At 30.7% G+C, this 12281-nt stretch overlaps 1 protein-coding gene across 6 annotated transcripts; it reads left to right on the top strand.

Annotated features, from left to right (window-relative positions):
• Positions 1–1892: 1892 nt before the first annotated feature.
• LOC129954277 (xaa-Pro aminopeptidase 1) lies at positions 1893–11162 on the top strand. Of its 6 annotated transcripts, none has more exons than XM_056068126.1 (11): positions 1893–2615; positions 2926–3100; positions 7297–7373; positions 7430–7753; positions 7821–8168; positions 8241–8356; positions 8406–8673; positions 9792–10236; positions 10293–10361; positions 10426–10598; positions 10679–11162. In XM_056068126.1, exons 2-11 carry the CDS (start codon positions 3061–3063, stop codon positions 10916–10918), a joined length of 2100 nt encoding a protein of 699 aa, XP_055924101.1. In that variant the 5' UTR covers positions 1893–2615; positions 2926–3060; the 3' UTR covers positions 10919–11162. The 6 variants fall into 6 exon arrangements, with proteins under 6 accessions (XP_055924101.1, XP_055924099.1, XP_055924100.1 ...); XM_056068124.1 differs by having other exon boundaries at positions 1893–2503; XM_056068125.1 differs by having other exon boundaries at positions 1893–2183.
• Positions 11163–12281: the final 1119 nt, after the last annotated feature.

Consider the following 12281-nt stretch of genomic DNA (forward strand, 5'->3'; position numbering starts at 1 on the left):
CATTCATTATAGAAGGAATGTTCAGTACATATTTAAAGTCAAGTAGGCAATTATAATGTTTTCAACAAAATATAGGCATACGCCCAGCATTGCAAAATAAATTGTAAATAACCTTCCTATCCCACAAACGTTCAACAGACAAACGGCAATCGTTTTAGATCTTGAACAAATTATTTGTATTTTATTTTTCTATTTATAAGCAAAAATATGTAACTTTAATAAATAAAATGGTTGTGACGTAAGCGATTTTAGAAGCTAGAAAAATAAAAACAATTTCCCTTAAATTAAATTAAACTTGCAGTTAATAAAAATAGAAAACAAAATAGAAAATGTTAATCCACCCACGTTTGAGAAATCAAATAAGGTATAGGCAATAATTCTGCACTTGACCCCGAGAAACTAATTAAGTTTATACATATAAGTTAATAAGTAGTTCTAAAAACCTACATTATTATAAAAAAATACTAAGACAAAAGTTAATCTGTATCAAAAATTGGATGGAAGGGCATGACACCATCCTATATCGATTGCTCCCACTAATGTTTCATACAAGCTCATTTTCCGGCAAAAACTTGGCGGTTAGCATGCATCACTTTGGGGAAGGGGCGGACTGCAAGTGAAAGGGTCTTCTGGGATTTTAACCAAAAAGTCCATGTAAATGGTTAACAATAAAAAAATGCTATCTAATGCAGTCATTGATCTATTTAATTTTTTTAATAAAGGATGGTTAAATTTAAAGGTAAATTTTTTTCTATATTTCATTTGGCATTTCTCATTTTTAAACTAATTCAATTTGAATTACGAAAATGGGCTTCCAAATCAAAATTTGTCAGTTAGCTGAATTGTAGCATTTAGGTAAATGATAATCAAAGAGTGAGTGTCGAAAAATAAATACACCCACAAAGGTGACTGTCTTGTGTGGTTTATGGGTTGGCGACATCATCGGGTCGTACTTTTATTTACATTTGTACTATTTCCAGCTGTAATCTATCCGTTTGAAGGAATTAATTGTTCTTTTAATCAATAATATAATTAATTTACAATTTAAAGCTTAAATCTTTAGTTAAAAGGCCTAAAACTGTTTTATTTAGAAAATTATGTGGAAATAGAGAACTCCTTTTATGGCCATTAGAGAAGGGTGCAACATTTTAAACGATAAATAAAATGCTGAAAACATTTAAGTAAATTACATAGATTAAAAGATGTTTTTTTTATCTTAAACGATCAAAGAATCTTATTTTCCAACTTTTCGAAAATTTATCAATCCATGTATTGTGTTCCGTATGCTTGTCTGCAGGAACGATCACTGCTTCAATTTGTTGAAATTCAGCGTTTGAGTTAAAAAGAATAAAAATAAGGTCAAATTTATAGAATTGGCCTTATTTCACTTTTGTAAAGTTCAATAAGGCCAAGTTTTGAAAGTTGGTGTTATTTTAATTGGCTTTATTTCACAGCACTATTCTAAAAGATTTAAGACTAAGTTTTTGTAGGTATTCCAATGTATTCATCGTAAACAAATACATAAACAATTAAGATGGCGTAACAGTCCGTTAAAAACTAGGGGCTAGTGTCTTGAACTCTCAAAGCATTTGTGTGTGCTAGTCATTTCAGTGTGTTCATCTACTCACAAAAGCCAGGCCAGGCTCCCGGGTCGATTATAATCCGTCCCTGCACTCGGGTGCCGCCTGTCGCGGTCTTCGCGTCATTTTTATAACAATCATTGAATTCAAAAAGTTTAGCTCTATCTAATATTATGTACATGTATACACATGTACATATGTAACTCAATATAAATCCGATTGGGATAAGAACACACTACTGACTGAGATGTGTTCCAATAGATAATTTTCGAAACCGATGTGTAATGATGTTCGCATTAGTCTATCTTGTAAAGAAAACGAAAAGAAAATTATAAATATTTAAACAAAATAAAAGTGGAAATGGAAACTCTCTAACAAGCGGAAAATAAAAGCCAAACAATCTTTTTCTTGCTGCAAATTATAATCGGCGACATTTTAGTTTCATAGTTGATTCGGTTGCAGTAAGATTGTCAAAGCGGGAAAAAAATGAATATGGTACATGACGGTGTAGCTAAAGTGAGAACTGAATAAAGACTAAAGATTATCTATAATTTGAAAAAAATGAATTTTTGACATACTTTTAAAAATTAAGAAAAATATTGGGTGCGTAGCGTACTCGCAAACCAAAAAAAAAAAGAATTATGAAGTGTTTTTCTTTATTTCTATTTAATTTTGTTTATAAATTTCCAAAAATAAGCCAATGATTAAACATGGAACATGGAAATTTGTTTGGCATTTTGAAATTCACATTATTCAAATAAGGTCGTTGGGGAAATAAATGTTATTGAACAGAAATGGTTGTAATGAATGATTTTTCTTTTAACGAAACAATCCCGCAGTGATGGTAAATTGAATGTAATCGGTCGGCTGATGCTTCATTTTTATAATTTTTTGAGATGAGTCTTATCATAGTTGCGTCCGAAGTAGGTTTTTTTTTGTGTGGCGAAAAATAATTTTAATTTTGTGTGCGTTTTATGAAGTGCATTGTTTTTCAAAATCAAAAATATTTTGATGTGCTTTGGTGTGTCTTGAAAAGTATGAATGATTTTGTTCAGTTGTGATAATAAACAGAAATATCTATTTGTGTCTTTTGCTTTTGCGTTTCATGAGAACGACCTTCAAATTTCTTAAATTAAGCAAATGACAAATGCTTGGTTACGTTTTTACGAAACATAGATTTTCAAACATACATTTGATAAACAAAAACCTTTGTTATTTTATTATCTTCTTTAATGAGTTAATGTAACTTTTTTAGTGTCCGAACGAAATGTGTTAGTTTCTGTTGTGTTAAAGACTATTTTATAATTTTGAATTTTTTTTTATTAATTGTACATTTTATTCACAGATTTATTTGCCTGAATCTTTAATATTGGGTACAGTCGCGATAAAAACAAAAATCTTGTGCTGCTAATCAGTTTTGAGTGTCTTTTGCGCAAACCAAAGTGAAAAAGGTTTATCGAGGACTCAAACAACTTCAAAAATGTCAGACAAATTGATTCAACTGATTTTCGGTATTTTAGGTAAGCACATGCAATTGAATAATGTTCACTTCTAATAAATAACAATAATATTAAAAGAGAAGTCACAAGAAGAAAATATCATTTATTTTGAAAAAAGAAAGTAATAATTAATCAGTTTTCAAGGTGTTTTTAACTATATAAGAATATGTTTTTATTATGTATTACTTCTATATACGTTTTTCAGTGAAAATATGTGCCGAATCATATTCTCATCACATAAGTAATTTTTTATCCCTTACAATTTTTGTTTATAGTTTCACAAAAAAACATGTACTTTTATTTTATATCCCTAAGCCCTTACGCCAAGAATATGAGTGTCCGAAAATAAGGTTTTTCGAAATCATTTTTGAATGTTCTATAGAAGATGAGAATGAAATCCTGAAACAGGTAATGACCCAATGTATTATTTAAAGAATTATCTTTTCTTTGATTTTCATTTCCACACCCTTATCATAAGTTGATGGCAAGAAACAACCACGACGATGAGAAATGTATCAATCTCACTAATCACCTCCAAAAACATTAATTTTCACATTCATCTTTCTGACACAAGGGGGACGACATGTATTGTACATTTAGAAGTACGTCTATGTTTTTATTTTTAAATGGAAATATGTACAATATTTATTGGAAAATTAATGAATTTATAATTTAAAAGAGCCGCCGTTAAATAATTGGTTTATGTTTTTCAACACTTACATTTCAAAAACATCACCAAAAACAAAAGAAAAATACCCAAATTAAAATCACAAAAAATCATTCACGTCATCTTCGCTGCTGCCAATTTTTCTTTTTTCTTTTAAATAGAATGTGAATCATTGAGTGTTCGGTCAATGGCAGGGTTAAGAATATTCTTTGAACTATGTACATAAATAATGTATCATCATTAGTAAAACTTAGTGGTATATTTATTTTAACATCTGTACTTGAAAAGAAATTTACACTTTTTAAACTGACACAAAACAGACGCACAAAAACCGGAAATACGTGTAGCCATTGGCAAATCAAAAAAATATAGGATATTTTAGTGTATTGACATGTGTGAAATGTTTTGTGAAAATTTAAATTATTTAACGATTAATATTTCCTCAAAAACATGTTTTTCACAATTAGAAAGAACTATCACATACACACAGTTGTGGTTATATAATTTAAGCCACAAAACGAAAAAAAAATATTTTTTTCCAATATTGTGCTTTTGCATAAATTTAAATTTATTTTCTTTAATATAAATTAACTACTGTTATATAAGTAAGAAGAAAAATGTTCACATGTCATAGGGTCACAGTGCAACTGGAAAAATAATAAACCCATACAATTGATTTTAGCTTATTTGAATATAATGTCTTCATCGGTTTTCATTTGAATGTCTTTATACTATTAGTTTATTAAATAAATAAATATTAAACAAATTTTATTTTATAAATAAAAATAAAAATACCTGCACAAATAAATATTAAATTTCATTTTGCTTTTAGTGTATTTAGACTTATATAAAATATTTTACTTAAATCGGCAAGGTTATAAACTTACAGCTATGTGACAAAAACAATAAAACTTTTATGAAGTAACTCAGTTGTTGGACTTTTATACTTCTAGCTAAGTCTACGTCGCTGTACAGCCCGTACAGCTAATCGTTCCATTTTCTTCTCCATTCTATGTTTATATGACCGTAGATTGCGAGGAGAACTTTTCTCTTGAAACAACCCAAGGTGCTTAAATCAGCTTTTGTCATAGTGTTTTGCGTGTTAGACAGTATTTTACGATCACGGCCATCAAGTATCAATTGTAACAACGTCTAGGAATTAAAACTTCGAAAATTGCTTTCATTAATCAATTAAAAGTTAAATTTCTATGAGTAGCATATTTTACTTTTATCGGCATTAAATGTTGTATTTGATCTTCAAATAAATTCCTGCTGTACTACAAAAGGCTTTTCCAAAAAAATGTCCCTCTAAAATTGCTTTTCTACAGGGCAAATAATGTGTAGCCTTAGCTAAACAACATTAATCAACATAATGTACGAATTTTTTAGGATAATTTTAAAGAAATTGAATCATGAATAATGTACGTATATTTAATTTCATATTCCATTTTGTAAATTGAAGCTAACGGAAATAAGAACTAAATGAGAAGTGTTAGTTCGTAGATTATCTTCTTACTATGTTTAGATCTTCGAGTAAAAAAGATGGCGCTTTATTTGTGGACAACAACTTTTTGCAAATAAACAAACAAATCTTATAGCTTATGTCTATTTCCGCATAATTAAACAACTTATACGAGTCAGCTTATAAAAGCTAAACTATGTTTTAACTTAGTTTGACAAGGAACATATAAAAAAGATTACAATGACCCGCAAGGAACTCTCAAAGATTGATTTAATGCTTAGTAACGTTGAAAACCGGAATGAGAAATAAGGTTTGAATTTTCTTATCTTTATCTTTTTTTGAAGACTTCAAGTATTTGTTCGAAACAAATTAATTATTTGTTGAAAATGAAAATAAAAAATTGTTGAGATACATCAGTTAAAGAGAGAATAGGTTGGAATTGAGAAGTATCCCTATTAAATTGCTGTTGGTTTACTTATTTTCCGCTTATATTTTATTTTTAATTCGTTATTCGCTCATCAAACATAGCTTAACATAAACGGATTAAGGAACTTAATTCAATTTTATTCCATTCACACTGAGATTAGTGTTTAAAAGCAACTTTAAATACGAAGAAACACAAGAAGAAAAAAACGGTACTTAAATGCTACATCAACGATATTTTGTTTTAAATAGGTAAATCACTATGATCTAAGAAATAAAAATTGACCAAAGAAGATCAAAAAGATCGATTTGTTTGTCAAATGAAAATATACGAATAAAGCTACTTCATAAACACATCCATCGATATACAAATCAATTATCAATGCAAATAATATCTAATATCATATTGACTATTAAGATATGTTCTTTTAGAAGACGATTCCAGCACGATAATAAATAATAACAGAATTGTTATATTGAAATGGTATTCTCAATAGCTGTACCTAAATCTCATTGAAAACCTTTCAAATAAACACAAGATTTATTGTGTTAAGACATAAACCTTCCAACAAAACAAATCTCTAGAGAATTGTCACTAAATTGTGTGCCTAACCAATATCAGTCCCAGGTACTTTTACGAAAAAAAGAACCAACAATGTTTTGAAGAACAAACTAAATATTAATTACGAGTATATTTTATTAACAAATAAGATGACAATATACATTTGTTTTGTAATGTTTTGAATTTTAAAAGTCAATTCAAGTGGTGCTATATTTTTGAATAGACTGTTATGGAAGCAGTACCAAACGGATTTCAAAATCTTGCTAACCAAAATTAATTTAAAAAAATCATCAATTACAAATTATTTAAATGTTACATATTTGGCCCAAAACAAGGGAAATATTGCTTAAAATTAAGGAGTATACACATTATGTTGGCCATAGCTGTAAATTATAAACACATGTGTATCTTTTAAAAGGTTTAATATTTTATTGAAAGTGCATAACCGACACAATAGTTATAAATTCAAGGTATGCTCTACTGATAGTGCAAAACACTGAACACCTATCTCTCTTAAATTTCTCGATTTACTTGAAACATCGGCTTACCACATACGGTATATAAACGTCAGAAATCGGATCAGTATGTTAGTAGGGAATCAATGCATATTAATTCACCTTTTATCGCATTTATAAATCATAATTATTATTGCTGCTGCCTAAATTCGTGTGTATACTACAATAATAATCTAGCTAGATGTTCTTTCATCAAAAGGGATTGGAAAATGGAATATATTTTGATGTGTGTGGTCTAAAGTTGGGATGAAATAACGTTGCTACTGCTACAAATTATGATGAGAATATAATTTGATTTTGTCCTTCGATTAAGTTTTCACAATTTATTAAACTTGTTTATTTTGATTAGATACATTGACATGTTTAATACTTAATGTGTCATCTGCTGCAGCAGTTGTGTGGTGTAGTTTGGGCAATGTTCCCGATTAAGGAATGACCTGATACACATAATGCAACATTGTTAAGACTTAATTTAATTATATTATTTAAACTCGGGTGTGAAATGGGTACTACACGTACTTAGTAAAAAGATCTCCGTTTGAAATTTATTAGCAAAAGTTATATTGGTTTTATCATTTTTATTTAAAGCAATTTCTTCTTCGGCACAATCTTTTCGAAATATGCCAGAAGGGTTTGAACGTGAATCATGTAACAAAATGGGATTGGTAAGCTTTAGCCTCTCAGAAAATAATGGTTATTATAAAATTGTGTTCTTGAATAGATTCAACCGATTACTGAATATCGACAGAGACTTCAAGCTGTACGCGAGCAAATGTTGATACGAGCCTCATTACAGGGACCTGAAATTGATGCCTATATACTTACTTCTTATGACGAACATCTTAATGAAGAAGTCGCTGTACGGGATCAAAGACTGAAGTATCTCACGGGCTTTACAGGACGAAATGCATTTGTTGTAATAACACATAAAGGGGCTGCTTTATGGACAGAAAACCGTTATTTACAACAAGCTGACGGTGAATTAGATTGTAATTGGAAAATATATCCATTAAATGAAACATTTCAAATCGCTGATTGGCTAGTGGTGCGTACAAAACATTCAAGATTCAATATCTAAGTTTGATGATTATTCAATCCATTTTGCTTAAAAGTTTTATTTGGAACCAGACATGCGAATTGGAGCTGATCCCCATTTGGTGCCACATAATTTGTGGTTAAAATGGGAAAGAGAATTGATTGATAAGTTTTTCACTTTAGTAAAAGTAAACAATAATTTGGTAGATCTTATTTGGGGATGGGATCGTCCGCCTTCGCAAAACATAAGCATAAATATTCAAGACTTAAGATTTGCTGGTGAAAAATGGCAAAGCAAAATAGAAACATTAAGAAGAATTCTCAAGGATCAGATGTGTGATGCAATGATTGTGACATCACTAACAGAAATCTCTTATCTGTTGAACATAAGAGGAAGGGATATACCCTACACACCAGTAGTAAAGGTATACGAATTTACCTAAATTGTTTGTTTTGTTTTATTTATTAATATTAATATTTTACTAACTTTTTTGAAGGCTTATTTGATTGTTTCACAAGACAAAATAATATTATACACTGATCGCGTTAAAGTCCATCTTGGTTTATTGTTACACTTAAAGGCTGATTTATGTTATAGCACTGTTTGTGTTGAGTAAGTTCTTCATTTTTCGTTTGATTTTCCTTACAAATTTTGTTAATAGTATAAAGGAGTATAATGCAATTTGGAGTGATATTCGGACATTTAACCAGATCTGGAAAAAAGTTCTTCTTCCTGCTCCTTGTCCGCTAGAACACGGTGCTTCTCAAGCTGTGTTTACATCAATTCCTCAAAATCTTATTTACGAAAGTGTCTCACCAATAATATTCATGCGTGCTCAAAAAAACTTTGAAGAACGATTGGGAATGCGAGCAGCTCATATACGTGATGGGGCTGCGATGTGTGAAGCTATGAGTAATTTAGAGCAAAGGGTAAGTTCCGAAGTTGAAAAAAATGTGTGACAGTTCAATCAATAGGATTCTTATTTTTAAGAATAATTATTTAGGCTTGTAACCGAAGGGACGTACTTACATATGAGTACGAGTATGTCATTTCACTTTAGAGAACTACTAATTATATAATCACACACAACTTTTCAGTGCGTAAATAACTTCAACAGTTGAGCCATTTGAATTAAAAGGTCAAGTTACCAAATAGATCAAAATTTCCACTTCATTTTTAAAATTTTGACAGGTGGCATAATGAATACTATTAAGGTTTGGGCCAAAATACACGCAAATACGCCAAAGATAAAAAATAACAAAATGAAACAGTTTTCGCCTTGAAAGCATTCGAGAATAAAAGAAGATGTACATTATTATGTATCTCTTCAACTTAAAATTTTGTCCGTGCGTCCTAGAAGTTTTTGTAAAGTTTAAAATAAAGTTTTTCCCGATCTGCGTTTCAGTGTAAAAATCCCTAAATTTGCAGTGAAAACAGTTTTGGTTACGTATGAAAGCTTATATATGTAACTGTACACTAAATAAAAATGAGATTTGGAGAAAAACAAAAGCCTTAGAATGTAGAATACTTATTATCAAAGGAAAAGGCATACATTTGAATTTTTTGGTGAAGTTCAGACAAATATTTTCTTTTATAAAACCAAGCTTTACAGCAAAAATATCTACATTCTTCAAATACTTTTTTATTTAATGATGTCTTATTTATTCGGAGAATTTCAATTCTTTACTTAATACTAGAAAAAACTTGTAGACTAAAATTATCTGCAAAATGACATTTTAGTTTAAAACGTTTCAAAGTAATTTGCTTCATATAAATGCTCATATCCTTTTATTCCTCTTAACAACCTGTAAAATGAGTCCTTTGTCATGAATATCGGACAATTTATTTATTTTTACCATCAATATCGTAAGTAACCTGCAGAAAGCAGCAAAGTTTTCAATAGAAACGTTAACACAATATAGGCTAGGCACTCATCATACATAATTATCTATGCATGCGGATATATTTACATTTCAATTCTTCAATCTATTACAAGAATGCAACCCCTAATTTTACTCGAAGGCTAATCAATTTTTATTATGATTAGTTTCATACCGAAAAATGGACAGAAGAGAAAATTAAGTTTGAAGTCGAACGCAGTCGCCTATCACAGCCACATTCCAAGGGACTATCCTTACGCACTGTTGTTGCCTTCGGAAAACATTCCGCTTTGCCATTTTATATATCCAGCAATGTAACGGACATCGATGTCACTGATCAGAGTACATTAGTAATTGAATCTGGTGGACAATATTTTGATGGTACAACAGATGTCTCGAGAACTTTCCATTTCGGTCAGCCAACAAAAGAACAGCGACAGGCATATACAAATGTGCTATCAGGAATTCTGCGGTTATCACATTTGAAGTTCCCAGCAGATTTGCGACCATCGGAGATTGATGCTCTTTCCCGTAGTGCTGTGTGGGATGCAATGAGCGATTATCCACATGCTACGGGTCATGGAATTGGATCTCATTTATCTGTAGAAGAACGTAAGTAGAATCTCATTTAGTATTTTGAAAACAGACTTAACAGGCGTGTTCTACAGCTCCAATAGCTGTTTCATATGCGGACAATAGTACATTTCATTTTAGGGAAGGATACTATTTTTCGAATGGTAATTGCATTCTTGTAGCATTTAATTTCATGTATGGAGTTGGAGTGCAATCAGTCTTTTTCAGAGCCCGGTTACTATCGGCGTGGCTCGTTTGGTATTCGTTTGGAGAACGTATTAGAGGTTTTAGATACCGGACGAACACACCCATCAGGATCAAAATTTTTGGCTTTCAGCGAAGTAACATTGGTGCCTTATGAACCAAAATTGATTGACCGAACTATACTCAGCGCTCAGGAAGTAGATACACTTTAGAATTACATTTTTGTTTTCTTTCAAATATAAGATTCATGTTTTTTTGTTTTTTTTTTTTTGTCCAGAAACGTTGGTTGAATGAATATAATGGAAAAATTCGACAGCTTGTAGGCGATGAGCTTAAACGACAGGGTAACATGCAGGCGTTTTACTGGATGATGAATAAGACTCGTCATGTAAGAGAGTTCTTACCCGAAGATGAGTACCTTGTTTCAACTAGTAGTTCTGAAGAAACTGTTACGAGATCCTGGTTGGTGGTGATAAGCATAACGATACTCAATGAGTTTCTACGAAGGGTGTTGTGATATCGAAGTCCACTAGAAAATATTGTTTTAAGAAAAAAGAAACTTAATATTAAAGTTAGGAATCACCTAGTATAATTTTTTAGGTTATTAAATGTTATAGTTAATTTTTAAATGCTTAACATAATTTTAAGGGTAATTTTAACCACAAGCTCTTAAACACTCACAATGTAGATAATACCTTTCAAAGTAAGAAACAAAAAACGCTGTAATTTAAAAAATAAAATTTGTTTCCTTATGGAAAAAAGATTTTTTTTTATTATTTATTTCAGATCCGGAAAAGTTCACAATTCAATAAGCATTAGGTACCTGCATAAAGAGGATATTATGGATAACATTCTACTTTCATTCAGTTAAAAAGTAGATCTATAAGTGTTTGCTAAACTTAAACTAAACAAAACCATTTATTTGAATTAAAACTTTTCTAATATTGGAAATGAAAAAAGAAAAAAAGAAAATAACGAAATAAAAATCCAGATAAATGAAATGGGTTTGCGAAAATAAACTTTCGTGCCCTTAAGAACTTTTTGTGTATGCAATTTACATTTGAAACTATTTTGTGTTTTTTTTGTGAAATTAATTGACACTGGAACAGAAGTTCAGTTCAGTATTCAGTTGAATAAGCTTTTTTATTTCTCCAAATGCATTTTGCTTGATGTTGGCCTTCGTAGTCATAGCATCTGTTTTTTGTATGCCTATAGGATAACAGTTTTTAATTAGGGACTTGTGTCAAATATTGTTTTTGAAATGTTTTTTTCTTAAAATTCCTATTGAAAATTATTTTAAATAATATTGGTATTTCTCTAGTATTAAGGCCCTTGAATATAAATTAATCGGTTTTAGAGACGATGTGCATGAGTAAGTACATAACGTGCGACGAGAAACGTTTAGAAAACCTTTTATCATCAACAGCAAAAAAGGGTTGAATGTTGAATGTAAACAATGGTCAATGGTCAGAATGGTGGCAAGAAATGGCAACAGTGGCTGATCGAAGAAAATTATCTTTAGAGGCACATTTCCACACAAGTGGATTCGTCTATAAGCTGAATTGTTGCATTTAGACGAATGATAATCGAATGCACCCACAATGAGTGATTGTTTTGTGCGGTTTATCGGCTAGCGGCAGGTCAGGGAGTTACTATGAATGGTTTTCGCTATTGTAAAATGATAACGAATTTTGTATGTCCCTAATTGGAAGATATGGATGTAGACGATATGTGGTTCCAAAAGGACGGTGCCAGTTACCACACAGCTAACGAAATAATGGTTCTTAGGCGCGACAAGTTCAATGGCCCTGTTATCTCACGTAGCGGTGATGTCAATTGGCCGCCAATATTATGTGCTTTTACACCTATGGACTTCTTTC

The sequence above is a fragment of the Eupeodes corollae genome, chromosome 1 (assembly GCF_945859685.1).
Source record: "Eupeodes corollae chromosome 1, idEupCoro1.1, whole genome shotgun sequence".
NCBI lineage: Eukaryota > Metazoa > Arthropoda > Insecta > Diptera > Syrphidae > Eupeodes > Eupeodes corollae.